The following is a 19,550-nucleotide window of genomic DNA, read 5'->3' on the forward strand; positions in this document are numbered from 1 at the left end:
GGCGCCCCAGAACAGCCCCCCCAGCAGCTGCGGGCTGTGCAGGGCGAGCCAGCCAGGAGCAGGAGAATCCAGCAGGAAAATCCTTCCTGGCCCTGGCCCTGTCCCCGGAGGTGCCATGAGGACGAGCCCCGGGGCAGAGGTGGCACCTCAGGGTGATGAGAGATTCCCTCGGGAATGGGCACGGGGCTGGAGCTGCCTCCTGCTCCATGGGCAGCACCGGGAACGGGCGCGGAATGGTTTGGGGGGGTCAGAGTTCCCAGGATCAGAGGGAATGGGGTCCCCAGGAGTTCCCAGGATCAGTGGGAATGGGGTCCCCAGGAGTTCCCAGGATCAGTGGGAATGGGGGTCCCAGGAGTTCCCAGGATCAGAGGGAATGGGGGTCCCAGGAGTTCCCTGGGATCAGTGGGAATGGGGGTCCCAGGAGTTCCCAGGATCAGTGGGAATGGGGGTCCAAGGAGTTCCCAGGATCAGCGGGAATGGGGTCCCAGGAGTTCCCTGGGATCAGTGGGAATGGGGGTCCCGGGAGTTCCCTGGGATCAGTGGGAATGGGGGTCCCGGGAGTTCCCTGGGATCAGTGGGAATGGGGGTCCCGGGAGTTCCCTGGGATCAGTGGGAATGGGGGTCCCGGGAGTTCTCCCTGCTGTCCCCGCAGCTCAGGGGGGGCCGCAAACCAACCCCTGCTCCAGGTACCCCCAGCGCTGGCAGCGGGCCCGGGCACAAAATCCAACCTGGAAAAGCTTTTCCAGCCCACCGGGAGCTCCTCAGTGGTTCCCACAGGATGCAATGGGATTCGGGGAAGAAAAGAAACGCATTTCCTCGGATGAGCCAGGGTTGGCCGGAACGTCCCGTTTTCCCTTCTGCTGTAGGAAAACCCTCGGGGGGCGGGCGCAGCTGAGCCCGGGGCCGGCCCGGAGCCCGCGGGAGGCGCTGCCGGGGGCTCGGTGCCATTGAAGGGCGGCCGGTTACATCAGGTCACTGCGAGCGACATCTCTGGGCGCGCTCTGCTCGGCGTGTGCGCCGCCCCAGCATCAATCCATCCCCGCTCCAGCCCCGAGCTCCGGCTCCAGCCCCGCTCCCGCATCAATCCAGCCCCGCTCCAGCCCCGAGCTCCGGCTCCAGCCCCGCTCCAGCATCAATCCATCCCCGCTCCAGCCCCGCTCCAGCATCAATCCAGCCCCGCTCCAGCCCCGAGCTCCAGCATCAATCCATCCCCGCTCCAGCCCCGCTCCAGCATCAATCCATCCCCGCTCCAACCCCAGGCTCCAGCCCCGCTCCCGCATCAATCCATCCCCGCTCCAACCCCGAGCTCCAGCCCCGCTCCTGCCTCACTCCATCCCGACTCCATTCCTACTCCATCCCCGCTCCAGCCCAGCTCTATTCCCGGATCCATCCCCGCTCTATCACCTCTCCAGCCCCGCTCCATCCTGGCTCCATGCTCGCTCCAGCCCCGCTCCAGCCCCGGGCGGTGGCTCTGGAAAGGATCCAAGACCCCGGCTCCTCACGCCAAGCCGAGCGTGAAATGGGGACTGGACGGTCGTGGTCACCGTCCCATTCCCGGACCCTCGGCCATTCCCGGGCCCTCTGCCATTCCCAGACCCTCTGCCATTCCCGGACCCTCGGCCATTCCCGGGCCCTCTGCCATTCCCGGGCCCTCGGCCATTCCCGGACCCTCTGCCATTCCCGGGGCTGGGAAAGGCTTTTCTGGGATGCAATCCCCGCCCGGGGGTGCTCTGCTGCTCCCACCCCAAATCCTGCCCTGCTCCCCCACGCTGCGGCCGGCAGGTCCCTGTCCCCGTGTCACTTTGGGTGTCACAGCGGGTGGGGCTCTCTGGGTGACACGGCTGGGACTCCAGCTCTCTCCAGAGCGAAAAAAGCAGGTTTTTCCCGGTTTTTTTCCCAAGGTTAAGAGCGCCTGAACATCCTTTTTTGGGGAAAACGAGCGTGTCCTGCTTGGGCACCGAGCCGGGAACCCTCGCGGGGGGTCTGCGCTGTCCCCTCGGGGAGGGACACGGGACCGCGCCTTGGGAAAAGCCAAAAAAAAACAAACCAATCCCGGCGGGGAGGGGAAGGAGGTCGGAGCCACAAATCCCAACAAACCCCAAACCCACGGAGCGCCCCCCGCCGCGGGGCCGGCGGGGAGGGGACGGCGGCGGCGCGGCGGGAGCAGCGCTGCGGACAGCCCGAGGGCCGGCTCGGCCCTTCCCGGGGAGAGGGGAATAAACGGGATCCATTCATCCCGATCCCTCGGGAACATCCCCCGGGCGCCGCCGGAGGCGCGGGGGTTAAAGCTGCCGCGGGTGGGTGGCACGTCGTGGCGACAAGGCTGGAGCGAGGAGGAGGAGGAGGAGGAGGATTGGGGAGGGAGGGAGGGAGGGGAGGAGGAGGAGGGAGGAGGAGGAAGAGGAGGGGGAGCGGGGACTGTGCGGCTGCAAAGGCGCCGGGCGAGCCAAGGGTGAAGGGCTCCGGCCCCGGGGCTCCTGCTGGCTTTGTCACCGCGGCCCGAAGCGACGAGGTGACAGCCCCGGAGCCACCCGGCCTTTGGGCCCAGCCAGATGTGCCAGCAGCTGTGGCGGGGGGCGGCAGGCGGTGACAGCGGCGCCGGGGGACGGGGACAGGCTCCCAGGGTGAGTCGGGGGCCATCCCCGCGGTCTGGGGGGTTTCGGGGGAGGCTCCCGAGCTCTGCAGCACCTCGCCGGGTTGATGGGGGTTGGTTTGTTTTATTTTTTTATTTATTTCTTTCCCCGTTCCAGCTCTGCTTTCCCCGCTCGGCGGCGGATTTGAGGAGGAGAAACGATTTTTTATTTTTAATTATATATTTTTTTGAGGAGAAATGGCGCGTTCGGGAATAAAAAGGGGGAGGGGGGGTGGAAATCCGGGAATGGGCAGAGAGCGATGCTCCGGGAAGGGATAAAGGGCGCGGGAGGCAGGCAGGGATGGTTCCCGGCGCCGGGAGCTGCATTCCCGCTCCTGGAAACTCCTCCGGGATCCGGCGGGGGCTGCGGCCGGCGCGGCGGGGCGGGCGCTGATGCGCCGCTCACGGAGCCGCCGGCGGGGCCGGAATCCAGCGATGCCGGCAGGATCCGGGCGAGAGCCTCCCGGCCCTTAACCCCCGCGTGCCCGAGCGGCGGGGACAAACGTGACGGGAGGGACGTCGGGTGTGAAATACATCAACAAAACACCGGCCCTCGCTCACCTGCGAGCGCCCCAGGGAGGGGACGGCCGGCCCAGGGTGGGGACAGCAGAGCCGGTGCCAAAGGACATGTCTGGAGCAGCCGCGGTGTCGTTTTTTTCCTGTTTTTTTTCCTGTTTTTTTTTTTTCGGTTTAGTGTCGTTTTTTTTCCCCTGCCTTCCGTGCCCGCGCCGTGTTCACCTCCCCGCGCCGCCCGGCCCGGCCCCTCCCTGCCCGCAGTGCCCGGGCGGGTCCCGGGGCCGGCCCGGATCAGCCCGGGAGAGCTCCGGGAACGGGCTCGGGGCTGCACCCCGGCGCTGCCCTCGCCTCTGCCGGCGCTCAGCGCGGCCCTGCCTTCCCCAGAGCCCGGGTGAGAGCGTTTGGAGGAGCGGGAGGAGGCGCTGGACACGCGGGGCTGGGCCCGGGGAGAGCCCGGAGGGGAGCGGGGCCGGGAAAAGCCGGGAGCAGCCCCTGGAGCGGCCTTTCCAGCGATGGGAGCTGCTGCCATCGCCATGCGCGTCCTCCGGCCTGGAGGAGCCGCGGCCGGGAGCGCCGGGTGCCACCTCCGTGTCCCCTCCGTGTCCCCTCCGTGTCCCCTCCGTGTCCCCTCCGTGTCCCCTCCGTGTCCCCTCCTCGGGACGCGCCGCTGGTGCGGAGCCAGGACCCAGCCCAGGCTCCCCCGGAGCCCCGATCCTGCAGCCTGGATGTCCCTGGAAAAGCTGGGATGGGAATGTCTCGTCCCTGGAAAAGCTGGGGTGGGAATGTCTCATCCCTGGAAAAGCTGGGGTGGGAATTGTCTCGTCCCTGGAAAAGCTGGGGTGGGAATGTCTCATCCCTGGAAAAGCTGGGATGGGAATGTCTCGTCCCTGGACAAGCTGGGGTGGGAATGTCTCGTCCCTGGAAAAGCTGGGGTGGGAATGTCTCGTCCCTGGACAAGCTGGGGTGGGAATGTCTCGTCCCCGCCCCGCTCATCCCGAGCCTGCAGTGACAGGAGGTGGCTCGGGACAAGATTCCCTGTCCTGGGGATTGTCCCGGGATGTCCCTCGGGTCCCTCCCGGGACGTGGGGCGGCTCCAGCCCCGGCTCGCTGTGCCGGAGGATCCCGATCCCGCCCTGCTGAGGCTTTTCCTGGCGTTTTCCTGCCATTCCCGGCTCCCTGTGTCACCTGCCGGCGCCGCTGGAAGCGGTGGAGCGGGATCGGGATCTGAGGGCCGGGCTCGGCCTCTGCTCCTCGGGCATTCCCAACTCTTCCCTTCGGCTGGGATCTCTCCTCCCATTCCCAACCCTTTATGTGGGATCTCTTTTCCCATTCCCAATTATTTGTGTGGGATCTCTCTTCCCATTCCCAACCCTTTTGCTGGGATCTATGTTCCTATTCCAAACCCTTCCCTTTCTGTGGGATCTCTGTTCCCATTCCCAACCCTTCCCTTTGGACGGGATCTCTCTCCCCATTCCCAATTATTTGGCTAGGATCTCTTTTCCCATTCCCAATTATTTGTGTGAGATCTCTCCTCCCATTCCCAACCCTTTATGTGGGATCTCTTTTCCCATTCCCAGTTATTTGTGTGGGATCTCTCTCCCCATTCCCAATTATTTGGCTAGGATCTCTTTTCCCATTCCCAATTATTTGTGTGAGATCTCTCTTCCCATTCCCAATTATTTGGCTAGGATCTCTTTTCCCATTCCCAACGCTTTCTGTGGGATTTCTCTCCCCATTCCCAACCCTTTCTGTGGGATCTCTTTTCCCATTCCCAACGCTTTCTGTGGGATTTCTCTCCCCATTCCCAACCCTTTCTGTGGGATTTCTCTCCCCATTCCCAACCTTTCCCTTCGGCTGGGATCTCTCTTTCTCTTCCCATTCCCAGCCTTTCCCTTTGTTCGGGATCTCCCTTCCCGTCCCCAGCGCACCACCGGGAGCTGAGCCGCGCCCAGAGCCCGGCAGAGCCCTGGGGATGCCCCTGGCACAGGGAAAAGCCTCGGGAATTCTGCGGGACCCCGACCCGAGCCCATCCCGCCCCAGCGGGGCTCTGCAGCTGCAGGAATTCCCTTCTTTCCCCAAAACCGCTGGGATTGAGCTGGAATTTCCCGCCTGGAGGGTTCAGAGGAGCCGTTCCCGTTCCCACGGAAGCTCGGATTCCCGTGGAATTCCCATGGAATTCCCGTTGCAGAGGTGGAGCCGCCCTCCAGCCCTGCCCAGCCACGGCTCCTTCTCCTGAGGCAGCCGAGGGATCATCCCTGCTCCTGCTTTTCCCTGGAAAAACGCTTCCCTGCCTTCGGGGGACCTGATCCCGGATTTCTTGGCTAGGACAGGGGTTGGGGGAATGCTGGAAAGGTCCAGAGCTGCCCTGGGGAAGGTTGGGAATTCCACCCGCCCCTTTATTCCCAGATTTCCTCCTGGGTCGCCCTGGTCATTCCCTTCCCAGTGAAATTCCATGGGATGACATTCCCGATGTCCCAAAGCGCCACCCCAGGACACAAAATTCTGTCTCCGTCCCCCCTTGTGCTCCCAAATCCCTTTTCCCAGGACATGAAGGAGCTGTTCCCGCTGTCCCTTCCCAATCCCAAAAGTTCCCGCCGCTGGAATTCCTCCCCCGTGACTTGGCTTTTATGGGATTATTCCCAAGGAATTAATCAGGAATATTCCCAAGGGAATAATCCCCAGCTCAGCTCGGGGAGGAGAATTCCAACCCCCCCCCCCCCCCAGCCAGGGCATCGGGCTAAGCAGGAAAAACGGGATGAGTTTCAAACTCCTGAAATTCCCTGTGGATAAAGCCCCGCACTGGGAATTTGGGGTGGAATTTTGGGATCGGGATGGCTGCTCCTGCATCAGGGGTTGAACCTGGATAACCCTGGATGAAGCTGGATAACCCTGGATGAACCTGGCCGCTCCCAGCATCCATTTATTTATCCAGGCCCCAGGCAGCCTCTGGAATTCCCAGCAGCATTCCAGGACATCCATTTATTCGTGGAAAGCTTTGGAAAAGGCGGATCCAGCGGTTGAATTTAAGGAATTTTTTTTTTGCGGGGGAAAATCACCCTGGAAGCCTTTGCTGTCCCTTCTCCATCCAGCCATGGATCATTCCCATGGAAAATTCCCAGATTTTGAGGTGGGATACGGGCTGGAAAACCCCTCGAGGTCCTGGCAGCGGGAGCACTCGGGAAAAGCGGGAAACAGGCGGCGGCTCCGTTCGGATCCCGGATAACAAATAAATGTGGGAAAAGATTGGGATCCGTTCCCAGACAATTGACAAAGGCCGTAATTGGGACTCGAGCCTGGGGCTCTCCTCACCCACACTTGATCCATAAATTATTCGGGAGAAATTATTTTTGTTGTTGTTTTTGGGGTGGGGATGAATTATTCACCGGCTCTGCTTGGAATTAAGGCCGGGCTTTTCCCTCCAGGAATGATCCTGGATCGTTCCTGAGCCTCTCCAGGCTTTTCCCTCCAGGAATGATCCTGGATCGTTCCTGAGCCTCTCCAGGCTCCGGAGTCTCCCAGTCTTTGTTTAAAAATCCCGGTTTTAATGGGGAAATTCCGTCGAAAGGAATTCGGAACGATCCTAAAATTAAAAATAATCAACCCCAGGCGGAATTGGAGGGTCGGGGCTTTGTCCTTCCCGATGGCAAAAAAAAAAAAAAAAAAAGAGGAAAATCCAGGCTGGAAAAAAAAATTGGGTTTTTTGGGGGGGGGAAGGGAGAGGAATTTAATAAGGAATTTGAACTGAGGAGTTTGGAATCGGCAGGAGAAGGGAGTTTGCATCTTAACCAGCTTTTCCCAAAGGATCAGAGGAGCCGGCTCCGGATCTTTTTTAAGAAGGGAAAATAAAACCAAAACAGCAGATTTGCTTCCCCGATTCCCGGCAGGACCTTTGGGAATAAAGATGGAAAAGAAAACAAAAAAAAAAAAAACCCAAAAGATTAAAAATACAAATTCTGGCTCCCTGGAAAAGGGAAAATAAAATTTAAAAGGAGGATTTTTCCTTCTTGTGATCCATGAAAAAATTCTGTGATTTGTTCGGTGCCAGGAGAAGCTTTTCCAAAGCTTTTTCCATCGTGGGGGTTGTCGCCCTCTCCGGGATGATCCTTAAATCCCAGGGAATATTTGGGATATTTCGGCTGCTCCAAGCGGCGTTTGGCGCCTCGTCAAAGCCTCTCCCTCGCCTGGAAATCCCGAAAAAAAAGAGGAAAAAAAAAATTAAGGAAAAAGGGGCGGCGGCCTCGATCCCGATTTGCAAATTGCTGCGGAGCCGCTTTTCCCTGGAATGTTTGGATTGCCATGGAAAATTCTGAGCGAGGTCCCGTTTCCCTGAGTCGCTTTTCCCAACTCCCACGAGCTCCCGGGATGCGCTGGGCCGATCTTGGCTCGGGGAAGTTCCCGCAGTTCCCCAAAGTCCCGGAGTTTTGCAGGATTTATCCCTTTGGAAGAGCCGAGGGGCAGGATCGGGATCAGAATTCCTTCAGAATTCCGGGTCCCTGAATTTCCATCCGCGCTGGGATTCCCTTTCCATGGAATTCTTGTTTAAAAAAAAAAAAAGGGGGGGATTTCGGGAATATTTTTACGGCTCTTTAAGAATTCCTTGGCTTCCCTTTTTCCCAGTGAAATCCTCTTGGGAAGTGCTGCTTCCATGGGCAGGGTCGTCCTCAGTTTTCCTGGAATTTTCCCAGTTTCCCTGGAATTCCCGAGATGCTGAAAAGATGGGAAAGAGGGAATTTCTCCTGCCGGGCCCACACTCGTGTTGGGAAACGGATTTGGGATGTGGATTTGGGAATCGGGTTTGGGAATTGGGTTTGGGAATTGGGTTTGGGAATTGGGTTTGGGAAGTGGATTCGGGATGTGGATTTGGTTCCACCGGGAGCCCTCGAGGTCTCTGGGGACACGGAGCAGCTTTTCCTGCTGCGTTTCCCAAGTTTTCCTCTTTCCTGCTGCAGAATCCCTGGAGACCGAGGGGTTTTTCCATGGGAACGAGGGGGATGAGCAGCTGGGAGGTTCCCGGGATCCCCAAAGCTTTTCCTTCCTGCTCCAGGGCCGTTCCAGCTCCAGCCCCAGCCCATCGCACTTTTCCCTCCGTGGATTAATTCCCTTTCCCCTCCTCTCCCGGCGCTCCGTGGGATGATTTCATCCCGGCTAAGCAGGAACTGGGATTTACCGGGAATCAGGGAATGTTTCTCCACCCGGCGGGCACAGGAGGGGATGCTCAGGATCCGCATCCCGCTGGAAAATCCCTCAACCCCCCCCCAAAATTCCATGAAAACAGCTCGGCTCCCTCCCCTCCCCACCTCGCCGAGCCCTTCCCGGCGCTTCCAGAGGGATTTTTCCCCATCCCACGGATCCGCCCCGTGCCCGGGAGGGCTGAGCCGAGCCGGGCAGTTGCCATGGCAACCGTACATTTTCCTCAGGATTCCCAACGTCTCCTCGGCATCCGCCGCGGTTTTTTTTTGGGAATGCTGGAGGTTGTTCCCTTCCCTTGGCGGGGCTGGATCCGTTTGAAAAGCTTGGATTGGATTTTTTTTTTTTTCCCGGTTTTTTTTTTTTCTTGTTTTTCACCCTGACCTGCAGCCAGCGATTCCAGACTTGGAATTTTTTTTGGGAATTGGGAGCTGGGGCAACTCTGCCAGCAGGTCCTTGTGGAATTCCAGAGGATCCAGAGGCTCTCCCAGGAGAATCCTGGATCCTGCCGGGATAGGATTCCACAGGGTCGGGATGGGTTTGGTCACTCCCGGCCTTTACAGAGTCGGGAACGCTGCAGGATAAAAACTGGGAGAGGTTTTCCTGGGATTGGGAACGGCTCTGAGCCCAGAGCGCTTCCACAGGCTGGAATTCCCTGGGAGCAGCCCGGGGGGTCTCCCAGCTCTTTGTGGACCCTGGAATTCCCTGGAATCTCTGCCCCAGCCCTGCCCCCCTTCCCTCAGGGAGGAGCAGCTTCATCCATGGGTGGAGAGACAAAAAGCTGGAAGCGGGAAGGGCCCGGTGGAGCGTCTGTGCCCGAGAGAGACGACGGCTTTCCAGCAAAATTCCCGGCTTTCCAGCCAGATTCCCAGTTCTCCACCAAAATTCCCGGTTCTCCTGTGGGATTCCCGGTTCTCCACCAAAATTCCCGGTTCTCCTGTGAGATTTCCGGTTCTCCACCAAAATTCCCGGTTCTCCTGTGAGATTCCCGTTCTCCACCAAAATTCCCGGTTCTCCTGTGAGATTTCCGGTTCTCCACCAAAATTCCCGGTTCTCCTGTGGGATTCCCAGTTCTCCACTAAAATTCCCAGTTCTCCAGCGAGATTCCCGGTTCTCCACCAAAATTCCCGGTTCTCCAGCCCTCTCCAGCCTCTTCCCTGTGCAGCATTCCCACCTGCAGCAATAGCTCTGAGCAGCAGGAATATTTTTCCCGACCACAGGAATTCTTTTCCCACTCACAGGAATTCTTTTCCCGACCACAGGAATTCTTTTCCCACTCACAGGAATTCTTTTCCCAGCCACAGGAATATTTTTCCCAGCCACAGGAACCTCTGGAGAAACACCGGGAGCGCTCCCACCGCTGGGTTTGGTTTCAGTCACATCCAGGGAATCATTCCCGGGTTTCTTTGGGAATTTTTTCCCACTTTTATTCCCCTGGATTTCCCTCCCCTCCCTCCCTGCCTGGGGGATGTTTGAGGAGCCCGGATTTTTCCCGACGCGGGGAATCCCACACCGACGCGGCGCTGCGGGAATTTTCCTTCCCAAAACCCCCCCCCGGCCATTCCCGGCCTCTGGATCGGGGGTTTGGGATGTTTTCCCACCCAATCCCGGATCCCGGAATTCCTGGAGCCGCCTCCTCCAGCATTCCCAGTTTCCCGTTGGGAAGGGACTGGTCGGGATGAGCTCCCTCGGACTCTGCGTCCTTCGGATCCCAAAATTTCCGGAAAGCCACGTGGATTTGGGAGATCCAACCCTTCTGACATTCCCGGGAGCGTCCCGTGCTCATCCCGCTGCCCTTGGAGGGTGGAAAGGGGAGGGAGGGAGGCGGCGTTAATGAGGAATTAATGAGGAATTAATGATCGATCATTCCCGCCGGGAAGGTCACCGGGAATGACAGAGCAGCTGCGCCCTGCATGGAGCAGAGCCGGATTTATGGGATTGGGGGGGGGGGGGGGGGGGGGGGATTGAGCTTTTCCCAGAGCTCCCAGAGAGGGATTTTTCCAGCGGGATGCAGATCCTGAGAATTCCCACTGAACCCACAGGATGGGGAAAAACCCGGCCTGATTCCCAAAAATCCCTCAGCTCCCTTAGGGGATGGGATCCATGGGATAATGGGATCCATAGGATCCATGGGAAGGGATGGGATCCATGGGATGGGATGGGATCCATGGGGTAAGACGGGATAATGGGATGGGATGGGATGCATGGGATCCATGGGATGGGATCCATGGGAAGGGATGGGATAATGGGATGGGGACCCTGGTGTCTCCCGGCAGGCGGGAGCAGAGGTGGGATGGGCAATTCCTGGTGGGATTTCTCCTCCCGGGAGAGGCCACAGCTCCGCTCGTTTGATCAGAGATAACGGGATGCTCAGGGAATCCTGGACCTCTCTGGGATGTTCAGGGAATCCTGAACTTTTTCTGGGATGCTCAGGGAATCCCAAAACTCTCTGGGATGCTCAGGGAATCCTGGATGTCTCCGTGGGAATGCCGGGGGCTCACAGTTCCCACTGCAGGGACTGCAGCAGCGCCGATCACAGAATTTCCCAAAATCTGGAAGCGAATCCCGCCTGGAAGCTTTTCCCGGAGCCCTCAGCGATGGCTCTGAGAGGCCGAAGGGTTCAAATTATCCCTGGGGAAGGAGATCCTGGGGATGGCTCTGGAAAAACCAGGCAGCAACGGGCGGGAAGGGAATATTTGGAATATCTCGGGGATTCGCCTGCACGGACGGGCTGGGAAATTCCACGGAATTCCCTCTGCGGGAGGAAAAACGAGCCAAAGGTTCCGCCAACCATTAACACAAAAGGAGCGGCAGGGAGATAAATATCCCCAAAATCGGCTTCTCCCTCCTCCCCCGCCCCCTTCCTGCCCGGAAGGTGCCCGATGTGCCGGTGGGAATGTGGGATTTGGGGACCGGGATCCCGGGATTTGGGGACCGGGATCCTGGGATTTGGGGACCGGGATCCTGGGATTTGGGGACCGGGATCCTGGGACCGGGATCCTGGGATTTGGGGACCGGGATCCTGGGATTTGGGGACTGAGATCCTGGGATTTGGGGACCGGGATCCTGGGATTTGGGGACTGGGATCCTGGGATTTGGAGACCGGGATCCTGGGATTTGGGGACCGGGATCCTGGGATTTGGGGACCGGGATCCCGGGATTTGGGGACCGGGATCCTGGGATTTGGGGACTGGGATCCTGGGATTTGGGGACCGGGATCCTGGGACCGGGATCCTGGGATTTGGGGACCGGGATCCTGGGATTTGGGGACCGGGATCCTGGGATTTGGGGACCGGGATCCTGGGACCGGGATCCTGGGATTTGGGGACTGAGATCCTGGGATTTGGGGACCGGGATCCCGGGATTTGGGGACTGAGATCCTGGGATTTGGGGACCGGGATCCTGGGATTTGGGGACTGAGATCCTGGGATTTGGGGACCGGGATCCCGGGATTTGGGGACCGGGATCCTGGGATTTGGGGACCGGGATCCTGGGATTTGGGGACCGGGATCCTGGGACCGGGATCCTGGGATTTGGGGACCGGGATCCTGGGATTTGGGGACTGAGATCCTGGGATTTGGGGACCGGGATCCTGGGATTTGGGGACTGGGATCCTGGGATTTGGAGACCGGGATCCTGGGATTTGGGGACCGGGATCCTGGGATTTGGGGACTGGGATCCTGGGATTTGGGGACCGGGATCCTGGGATTTGGGGACCGGGATCCTGGGATTTGGGGACCGGGATCCCGGGATTTGGGGACCGGGATCCTGGGATTTGGGGACCGGGATCCTGGGATTTGGGGACCGGGATCCTGGGACCGGGATCCTGGGATTTGGGGACCGGGATCCTGGGATTTGGGGACCGGGATCCTGGGACCGGGATCCTGGGATTTGGGGACCGGGATCCTGGGACCGGGATCCTGGGATTTGGGGACTGAGATCCTGGGATTTGGGGACCGGGATCCCGGGATTTGGGGACCGGGATCCTGGGATTTGGGGACCGGGATCCTGGGATTTGGAGACCGGGATCCTGGGACCGGGATCCTGGGATTTGGGGACCGGGATCCTGGGACCGGGATCCTGGGATTTGGGGACTGGGATCCCAGGATTTGGGGACCGGGATCCTGGGATTTGGGGACTGAGATCCTGGGATTTGGGGACTGGGATCCGCAGGCTCGGGTCCCGCTGCCAGGCACTGGAGCCGCTCCCAAAAACCAGAGGAGCCGCAGCCCAGCGCAATAAAACTCCGGGAGTTTCCAGAGGCAAGGACAATCCCGCTCCAATCCCACCTCTCCAAGCAGTCCCGGATTTCTCCGGGAGCTCAGCTCAGCCAGATTTCTCCCTCCCCGTGGAATTCCGGACAATTCCAAATGTTCCAGTTAACCCCACGGCCTGAGGGGTGAAACGAGGGTGAGCCCAGGGTTTCCTGGCTGAAAATCCTGGATTTGAGGTTTCCCGGTTGAAAATCATGGATTTGAGATTTCCAGCCTGAAAATAAATCGTGGGTTTGAGACTTCCAGGCTGAAAATCCCGGATTTGAGGCTTCCTGGTTTAAAAAAAAAAAAAAAAATCATGGATTTGAGACATTGGAGATCACAGATTTGATGTTTCCCGGCTGAAATTAATGGATTTGAGACTTCCAGGCTGAAAATCCCGGATTGGAGGCTTCCCACAGCCCGCAGTGTGCCACAGGCAGGGGACAAAGCTGTCACCTCCGGGCCTCGTGCCGTCCAGAGGCAGCTCCCGTGGCAGGCAGGGAGGAATTCCAGGCTTTTCCTGGCATATCAGGCTTTTCCTGGGATTCCTGAGCCGTTGCCACCCCCCTAAACCCAACAGCCGCTCCCCGAGGGTGACACTCCGGGCACAGCGCTGTCCCCACACGTGTCCCCCCTGTGCCGCTTCCCAGCTGCCATTCCAGGACGTCATTCCCTAAAAAAAAACCCCAAACATTTCCATGAGGACACCTGGAAAAAAATCCCTGCCGAGGTTTGAGCCGGGATTTTAATTCGGGAGAAGCGGCTTTGGAGCTTTTCCCCAGCGGAATGGGGCAGGATTCAGATGGGATTTGTTTGGGAAGAAACTCTTCCCTGTGAAGGTGCCCAGGGCCCGGCAGAGCTTTCCCCAGCCCTGGAATTGTCCAGGATTCAGATGGGATTTGTTTGGGAAGAAACTCTTCCCTGTGAAGGTGCCCAGGGCCCGGCAGAGCTTTCCCCAGCCCTGGAATTGTCCAGGATTCAGATGGGATTTGTTTGGGAAGAAACTCTTCCCTGTGAAGGTGCCCAGGGCCCGGCAGAGCTTTCCCCAGCCCTGGAATTGTCCAGGATTCAGATGGGATTTGTTTGGGAAGAAACCCTTCCCTGTGAAGGTGCCCAGGGCCCGGCAGAGCTTTCCCCAGCCCTGGAATTGTCCAAGGCCGGGCTGGACGAGCTTTGGAGGCGCCAGGATCCGCTCCAAACCCAGCGGCTCCGAATCGCCGCCTTTTCCAGCCGCTTCTCCCTTCCCTTAATCCTTCTTTTGCTCACAGGGATGGGATCGATATTTCAGTTTTAGTTTTTCCCTCCCGATCCTCCTGCACCTCCGCGGCCGGGGAAGGCGATAACACCATTCCCGTTTTTCCTGGGAGGCGGCAGGAGATGAAACCCGCGGCCGGGAGCAGCCGAGAGCTCCCGCCTGCGGCCGCCCCGGCTCCGGGCGCTCCCGGCCGCTGGAATTCTTGTTTTCCCTCTGGAATTCTTGTTTTCCCTCGGGAATTCTTGTTTTCCCTCGGGAATTCTTGTTTTCCCTCGGGAGTCGTTGTTTTGGTTGTGGGTTTTTTGGGTGGTTTTTTTTTTTTGGGTCAGGTTCCCGTGGATTCCCCGATCCCGGCTCAACCTCCAGCCGGGAAAAAAAAAAAAAAAAAAGGGGGGGACAGGATTTGGATTTGTACTTTCCAGAGGTGTGTGTGTCCCTTATTTTTTTTAGGGAATGGCATCCCGGACTGGCTGCTGGGAGGGACGCGGGGTGTGGCACAGGGGGGACACGTGTGGGGACATCGCTGTGCCAGGAGTGTCACCCTCGGGGAGGGGGGAGAACGGCCCAGGAATCCCAGGAATAGCCTGGAATCCCGGGAAAATCCTCGGATGCCAGGAAAACCCTCCTCCCATCCCAAGGAAAAGGCTCATATCCCAAGAACAGCCTGGTATCCCAGGAAAATTCTCCTATCCCAGGAAAACTCTCATATTCCAGGAACACCCTCCCACCTCAGGAACAGTGTCGTATCCCAGGACACCCCTCGGCCTTCAGGAAACCCCTCCCATGCCAGGAAGAGCCTCCAATCCCAAGAAAGGCCTCGGATCCCAGAAAAACCCCGGCATCCCAGGAAAACCCCGGCATCCATGGAGCCCGGAGGTCCCGGAGTTGTCCCGGGGCCGTTCCCCCATCCCGGGGTTTCCATGGATCCCGGAGTTTTCCCGGGGCCGTTCCCCCATCCCGGGGTTTCCATGGATCCCGGAGTTTTCCCGGGGCCGTTCCCCCATCCCGGGGTTTCCATGGATGGAAACCATCCGTTTCTATTTCTCTCTTGTTCCTTTATTTCTCTTTCCCCCTTTTTATTTCTCCTTTTCCCCCTTTTTATTTCTCTCTTCCCCTTTTTATTTCTCCTTTTCCCCCTTTTTATTTCTCTTTCCCCCCTTTATTTCTCTTCCCCCCCCCTTTTTCTCTTTTCCCCCTTTTTATTTCCCCTTTCCCCCTTTTTATTTCTCTTTTCCCCCTTTTATTTCTCCTTTTCCCCCGTTATATTTCCCCTCTTTCCCTTTCTTTCTCCTTCTTCCCTGTATTTCTCCATTGTCCCTTTTTTATTTCTCCTTTTTTTTTTTTTTTTTTTTTTTTTAAGGGGAAAAGATTCCCGAGATATTCGAAACAGCCGGAGACTTTTACAGACCCCCCAAAAACCGCCGGAGCACTTAAAAGGAAAGGTGTGGATCCACCCGAGGGAAGCGGGAATCGATGGATCCAACCTTTCCTTTCATGCTGCTTGTCCAGGAGCTGCTTTAAAAGCAGCAGGAGAGGAGGGGGGAAAAAATAAAAAGCCGGGATCGATCCAGGAGGAGTCGATGTGGAATAAACTCGGCTCGGGAGCCCTTTCCAGGGGATGAAACACAAACTTGGAGTGTTGGGGGGTTTTTTGTTTCCCGCTGGGCTGAGAGGCTTCCAAGGGAAGAAAAGGTTGGATTGGGGTCAGCGTGGGGCGGGAGAGCCGGAGGGAATGGTGGAATCAAAGCTGCCTCTGCCTGGACTGGGAGAGCGGCAGGAGATGGGATTCAAACCCATCCCGGGCTGTTTTTCCCTAAGGAATATCCCACTGGAGGTTCCTGGATGGGGGAATTTGGAGCTGGGGAGGATGAGGAGCAGCGAGCAGAGCCCACAGGAAGATTATCCCCATGGATGACTCTCCCTATGGATATTTATTCCCAAAACCCAACAGCTCTGGCTCTGCTCAGCCACAGATCCAGGGGCTGCTGGGGGGTCCCGGGGCAGATTCCGTGGGATAAAATTCCACCCAGGTTCTCTGGGATGAGAGGGCACAGAAAATGCCATGGATATAAAATGGAATTCGTGGATTTGTTTTGGGGGTCCTGAGCAGATTCCATGGGATAATCCCACGCAGATCCCCTGGGATGGGAGGACACAGTTAAATCATGGATACAAAGGGGAATCCATGGATTATCTGGGAGGGTCCTGGGCAGATTCCATGGGATAATTCCACGCAGATCCCCTGGGATGGGAGGACACAGTTAAATCATGGATACAAAAGGGGAATCCATGGATTTCTGGGAGGGTCCTGGGCAGATTCCATGGGCTAATTGCACCCAGATCCCCTGGGATGGGAGGGCACAGTGAACGCCGTGGATATAAACCAGAATCCATGGATTTTCTGGGCACTTTTGAGGGTCCCGGCCAGGATCCCGGGATTCCCATGCCCAGCTTTCCCCCTCTCCACCCCCTGCCCCTCACTCCCCGCCAGCCCAAACCCTGCCCTAACCCAAAGCTCGCTGTTTCCGCAGGAATGACCTCCAGGAGGAGGCGGGAGGATGCAGCCCAGCTCGGGCGCGACTCCTCCGGCGAGGAAGAGGAGTCCCACCTCTGAGTGAGGCGCCCCCAACGCTTTGAGCTCCCAGTTTGGGGCAGGGGCCGGCGCTTCCAGCAGCCTGCATGGAGCATCTCCCCACGCGGCCACCGTGCCCACCTCGCCGTCGCCCCGTGGCCAGCTCTGGGCGCTCGCTGTGACCTCCCGCGGGCCAAGATGAGCGGCCTCCAGGCCGGCTGGCTGCTGCTGTGCTGCGCGGCGGCCGCCGGCGCCACCGCGCCCGCGGTGCCCTGGAGGGTGGCGTGTCCCCCGCGCTGCGTCTGCCAGATCCGGCCCTGGTACACGCCGCGCTCGGCGTACCGCGAGGCGGCCACGGTGGACTGCAACGACCTCTTCGTCACCTCGGTGCCCCCCGAGCTGCCCGAGGGCACGCAGACCTTGCTGCTGCAGAGCAACAACATCGCCAGGTTGGAGCAAGGCGAGCTGGGTTACCTGCGGAACCTGTCGGAGCTGGATCTGTCGCAGAACAGCTTCTCCGACATCTGGGATTTCGGCCTCGGGAACATGCCCCAGCTGCTCAGCCTGCACCTGGAGGAGAACCAGCTGTCCGAGCTGCCCGACGGCAGCTTCCCGGGCTTGGGGAACCTTCAGGAGCTTTACCTGAACCACAACCGGCTCCGCAGCATCGCCCCCCGCGCCTTCGCCGGCCTGGGCGGCCTCCTGCGGCTCCACCTCAACTCCAACCTGCTGAGGACGCTGGACAGCCGTTGGTTCCAGACGCTGCCCAGCCTGGAGATCCTCATGGTGGGAGGGAACAAGGTGGACGCCATCCCGGACATGAATTTCCGACCCTTGAGCAACCTGCGGAGTTTGGTGCTGGCCGGGATGCAGCTGCGGGAGATCTCGGATTACGCCCTGGAAGGTTTGAGGAGCCTGGAGAGCCTCTCCTTCTACGACAACAAGCTGGCAGATGTCCCCAAGAGGGCCCTGCAGCAGGTGCCCGGCTTGAAATTCCTGGATCTCAACAAGAACCCGCTGCAGAGGGTCAAGCAGAGCGACTTCACCAACATGCTGCACCTCAAGGAGCTGGGCCTCAACAACATGGACGAGCTGGTGTCCATCGACCAGTTCGCCCTCATCAACCTCCCCGAGCTGACCAAGCTGGACGTCACCAACAACCCCAAGCTGTCCTTCATCCACCCCAAGGCCTTCCGGCACCTCCCTCAGCTGGAGACCCTGATGCTCAACAACAACGCCCTAAGTGCCTTGCACCGGCAGACGGTGGAGTCGCTGCCCAACCTGCAGGAGATCAGCATCCACGGCAACCCGCTGCGCTGCGACTGCGTCATCCGCTGGGTCAACAGCACCCGGCCCCGCGTGCGCTTCATCGAGCCGCAGTCCACGCTGTGCGCCGAGCCGCCCGACCTCCGGCGCCGCCACATCCGCGACGTCCCTTTCCGAGAGATGACGGAGCAGTGCCTGCCGCTCATCTCCGCCCGCAGCATCCCGCCGCGCCTGGAAGCCGAGGCCGGGCAGGACGTGGAGCTGCACTGCCGGGCGCTGGCGGAGCCGGAGCCCGAGATTTATTGGGTGACGCCGACCGGGGAGAAGCTGCTGCCCTTCGGGGGCGACGGGAGGTTCAAGGTGCACTCCGAGGGCACGTTGGAGATCCGCGGCATCGAGGCGGCCGAGGCCGGGCTCTACACGTGCGTGGCTCACAACCTGCTGGGCGCCGACACTCGCGGCGTGCGAGTGCTGGTCAACCGCTCCTTCCCCTTGGGCCGGGCCGAGCTGGAGCTGCTGGTGGCGGAGGCGCAACCGTACCACGTCCTGCTGGCCTGGAGGCCGAGCCTCAACGCCGTCTCCTCCAACCTCACCTGGGCCGACGCGGGCTCGGCCTCCCGGTTGGGCTCGGCGAGGATCCCGGCGGGCACCCACAGCTTCAACGTCACCCGGCTGCGGCCCGACACCGAGTACCGCGCGTGTCTGCGCGTGGCCCCGGCGGCGTCGCCCGCCAGGGTGGCCTGCGTCACCGCCAGGACTAAGGAGGCCGCGCGAGGGACGGCGCCCTGGGGCCAGGGGACGCTGGTGACGGCGCTGCTGCTGTGCCTGCTGCTGCTGGGAGCGGCGCTGGGCGGCCGGCGGGGATCGGCCGGCGCGGCCGCCGGCGCCGTGCGCGTGGTTTACCCCGTGCGGCCACGGGGACAGCTCCTGGCCGTGGAGGTGCAGGCGGCGCCCCTGGAGTGCTGAGCCACCGTGGATTTTTTGGGGGGAGGGAGTGGAGGGTTCAAAAGGGGGATTTTGGGGTGGGTGGGGAGAGGGGGGAGGGGGGAAGGGTTGTTGGGGGTTTTTTTTTACCAAAAAAATGACGGACGGCGGGGAAAAAAATGGGAGTTTGTGGATAGGACCTTGAGGAGCCTCTGGTGGTCCTGGATTGGTGTGGAGGGGCTGGATTTGGTCGTGGATCCCAAAAAAAAAACCCCGCTGGGAAGACGGGAGGGGACCGAGAACGCCGTGGGGACGATGCCCCGAGTGGGTGAAGAGCCATAAAGAGGAACGCCAAACCTGCGTCCCCCCGGCACCAGGGACACCCCAGAGGTGTCACCTCCTCGCTGGACAGCCCCTGCTCTGGAAATACAAAAAAAAAATCCTAAAAAACCCTAAAAAAAAGGAGGTTTGTTCCTTTAGGATCTGTGTGGGGTCTGGGGTTATTTTTGGGGGGGTTTTTAGGAGCGTTGGGATCAGCAAACAAAGCGCCCCCAGTGTCACCTCCCTCGCTGGACAATCCTTGCTTTGGAAATACAAAAACCTAAAAAAAAAAAAAAAATCCTAAAAAAAAAAAAGAGGTTTGTTCCTTTGGGATCCGGGTGGGGTTTGGGGTTGTTTTTTTGGGGGTTTTTTGGAGCGTTGGGATCATCGAACCAAGTGTCACCCTCTGCTCTGTCACTGCTGTCACGCGGGGGGAAGCAGGAAGGGATTTGGGATAAAAGAACGGGAATTGGGGACGGTGACACTTCCCCTGTGGGGCTGGATGGATCCTGGATCCCCAAATTTTTGCGGATAAAGGGTAAAACAGAAAGAAGAGGGAAGATAGGAAGGAAGGAGGGGAGGAAGTGGTGGGTTGGTGTAAAAAAAACAGGGGAAAAAAAA

General features: G+C 59.3%; 1 protein-coding gene across 3 annotated transcripts; it reads left to right on the forward strand.

Moving 5' to 3' along the window:
* The first annotated feature begins 2,268 nt into the window (after positions 1 to 2,268).
* LRRN2 (leucine rich repeat neuronal 2) lies at positions 2,269 to 18,667 on the forward strand. 3 transcript variants are annotated; one of them, XM_066204037.1, is made up of 3 exons: positions 2,433 to 2,624; positions 15,207 to 15,288; positions 16,378 to 18,667. In XM_066204037.1, exon 3 carries the CDS (start codon positions 16,617 to 16,619, stop codon positions 18,648 to 18,650), a length of 2,034 nt encoding a protein of 677 aa, XP_066060134.1. In that variant the 5' UTR covers positions 2,433 to 2,624; positions 15,207 to 15,288; positions 16,378 to 16,616; the 3' UTR covers positions 18,651 to 18,667. The 3 variants fall into 3 exon arrangements, with proteins under 3 accessions (XP_066060136.1, XP_066060134.1, XP_066060135.1); XM_066204039.1 differs by lacking the exons at positions 2,433 to 2,624; positions 15,207 to 15,288 and adding an exon at positions 2,269 to 2,297; XM_066204038.1 differs by lacking the exon at positions 15,207 to 15,288.
* The last annotated feature ends 883 nt before the right edge of the window (positions 18,668 to 19,550 follow it).

The sequence above is a fragment of the Chamaea fasciata genome, unplaced genomic scaffold (assembly GCF_029207755.1).
Source record: "Chamaea fasciata isolate MVZ Bird 193981 ecotype frontalis unplaced genomic scaffold, bChaFas1.0.hap1 SCAF_25, whole genome shotgun sequence".
Lineage (NCBI taxonomy): Eukaryota > Metazoa > Chordata > Aves > Passeriformes > Sylviidae > Chamaea > Chamaea fasciata.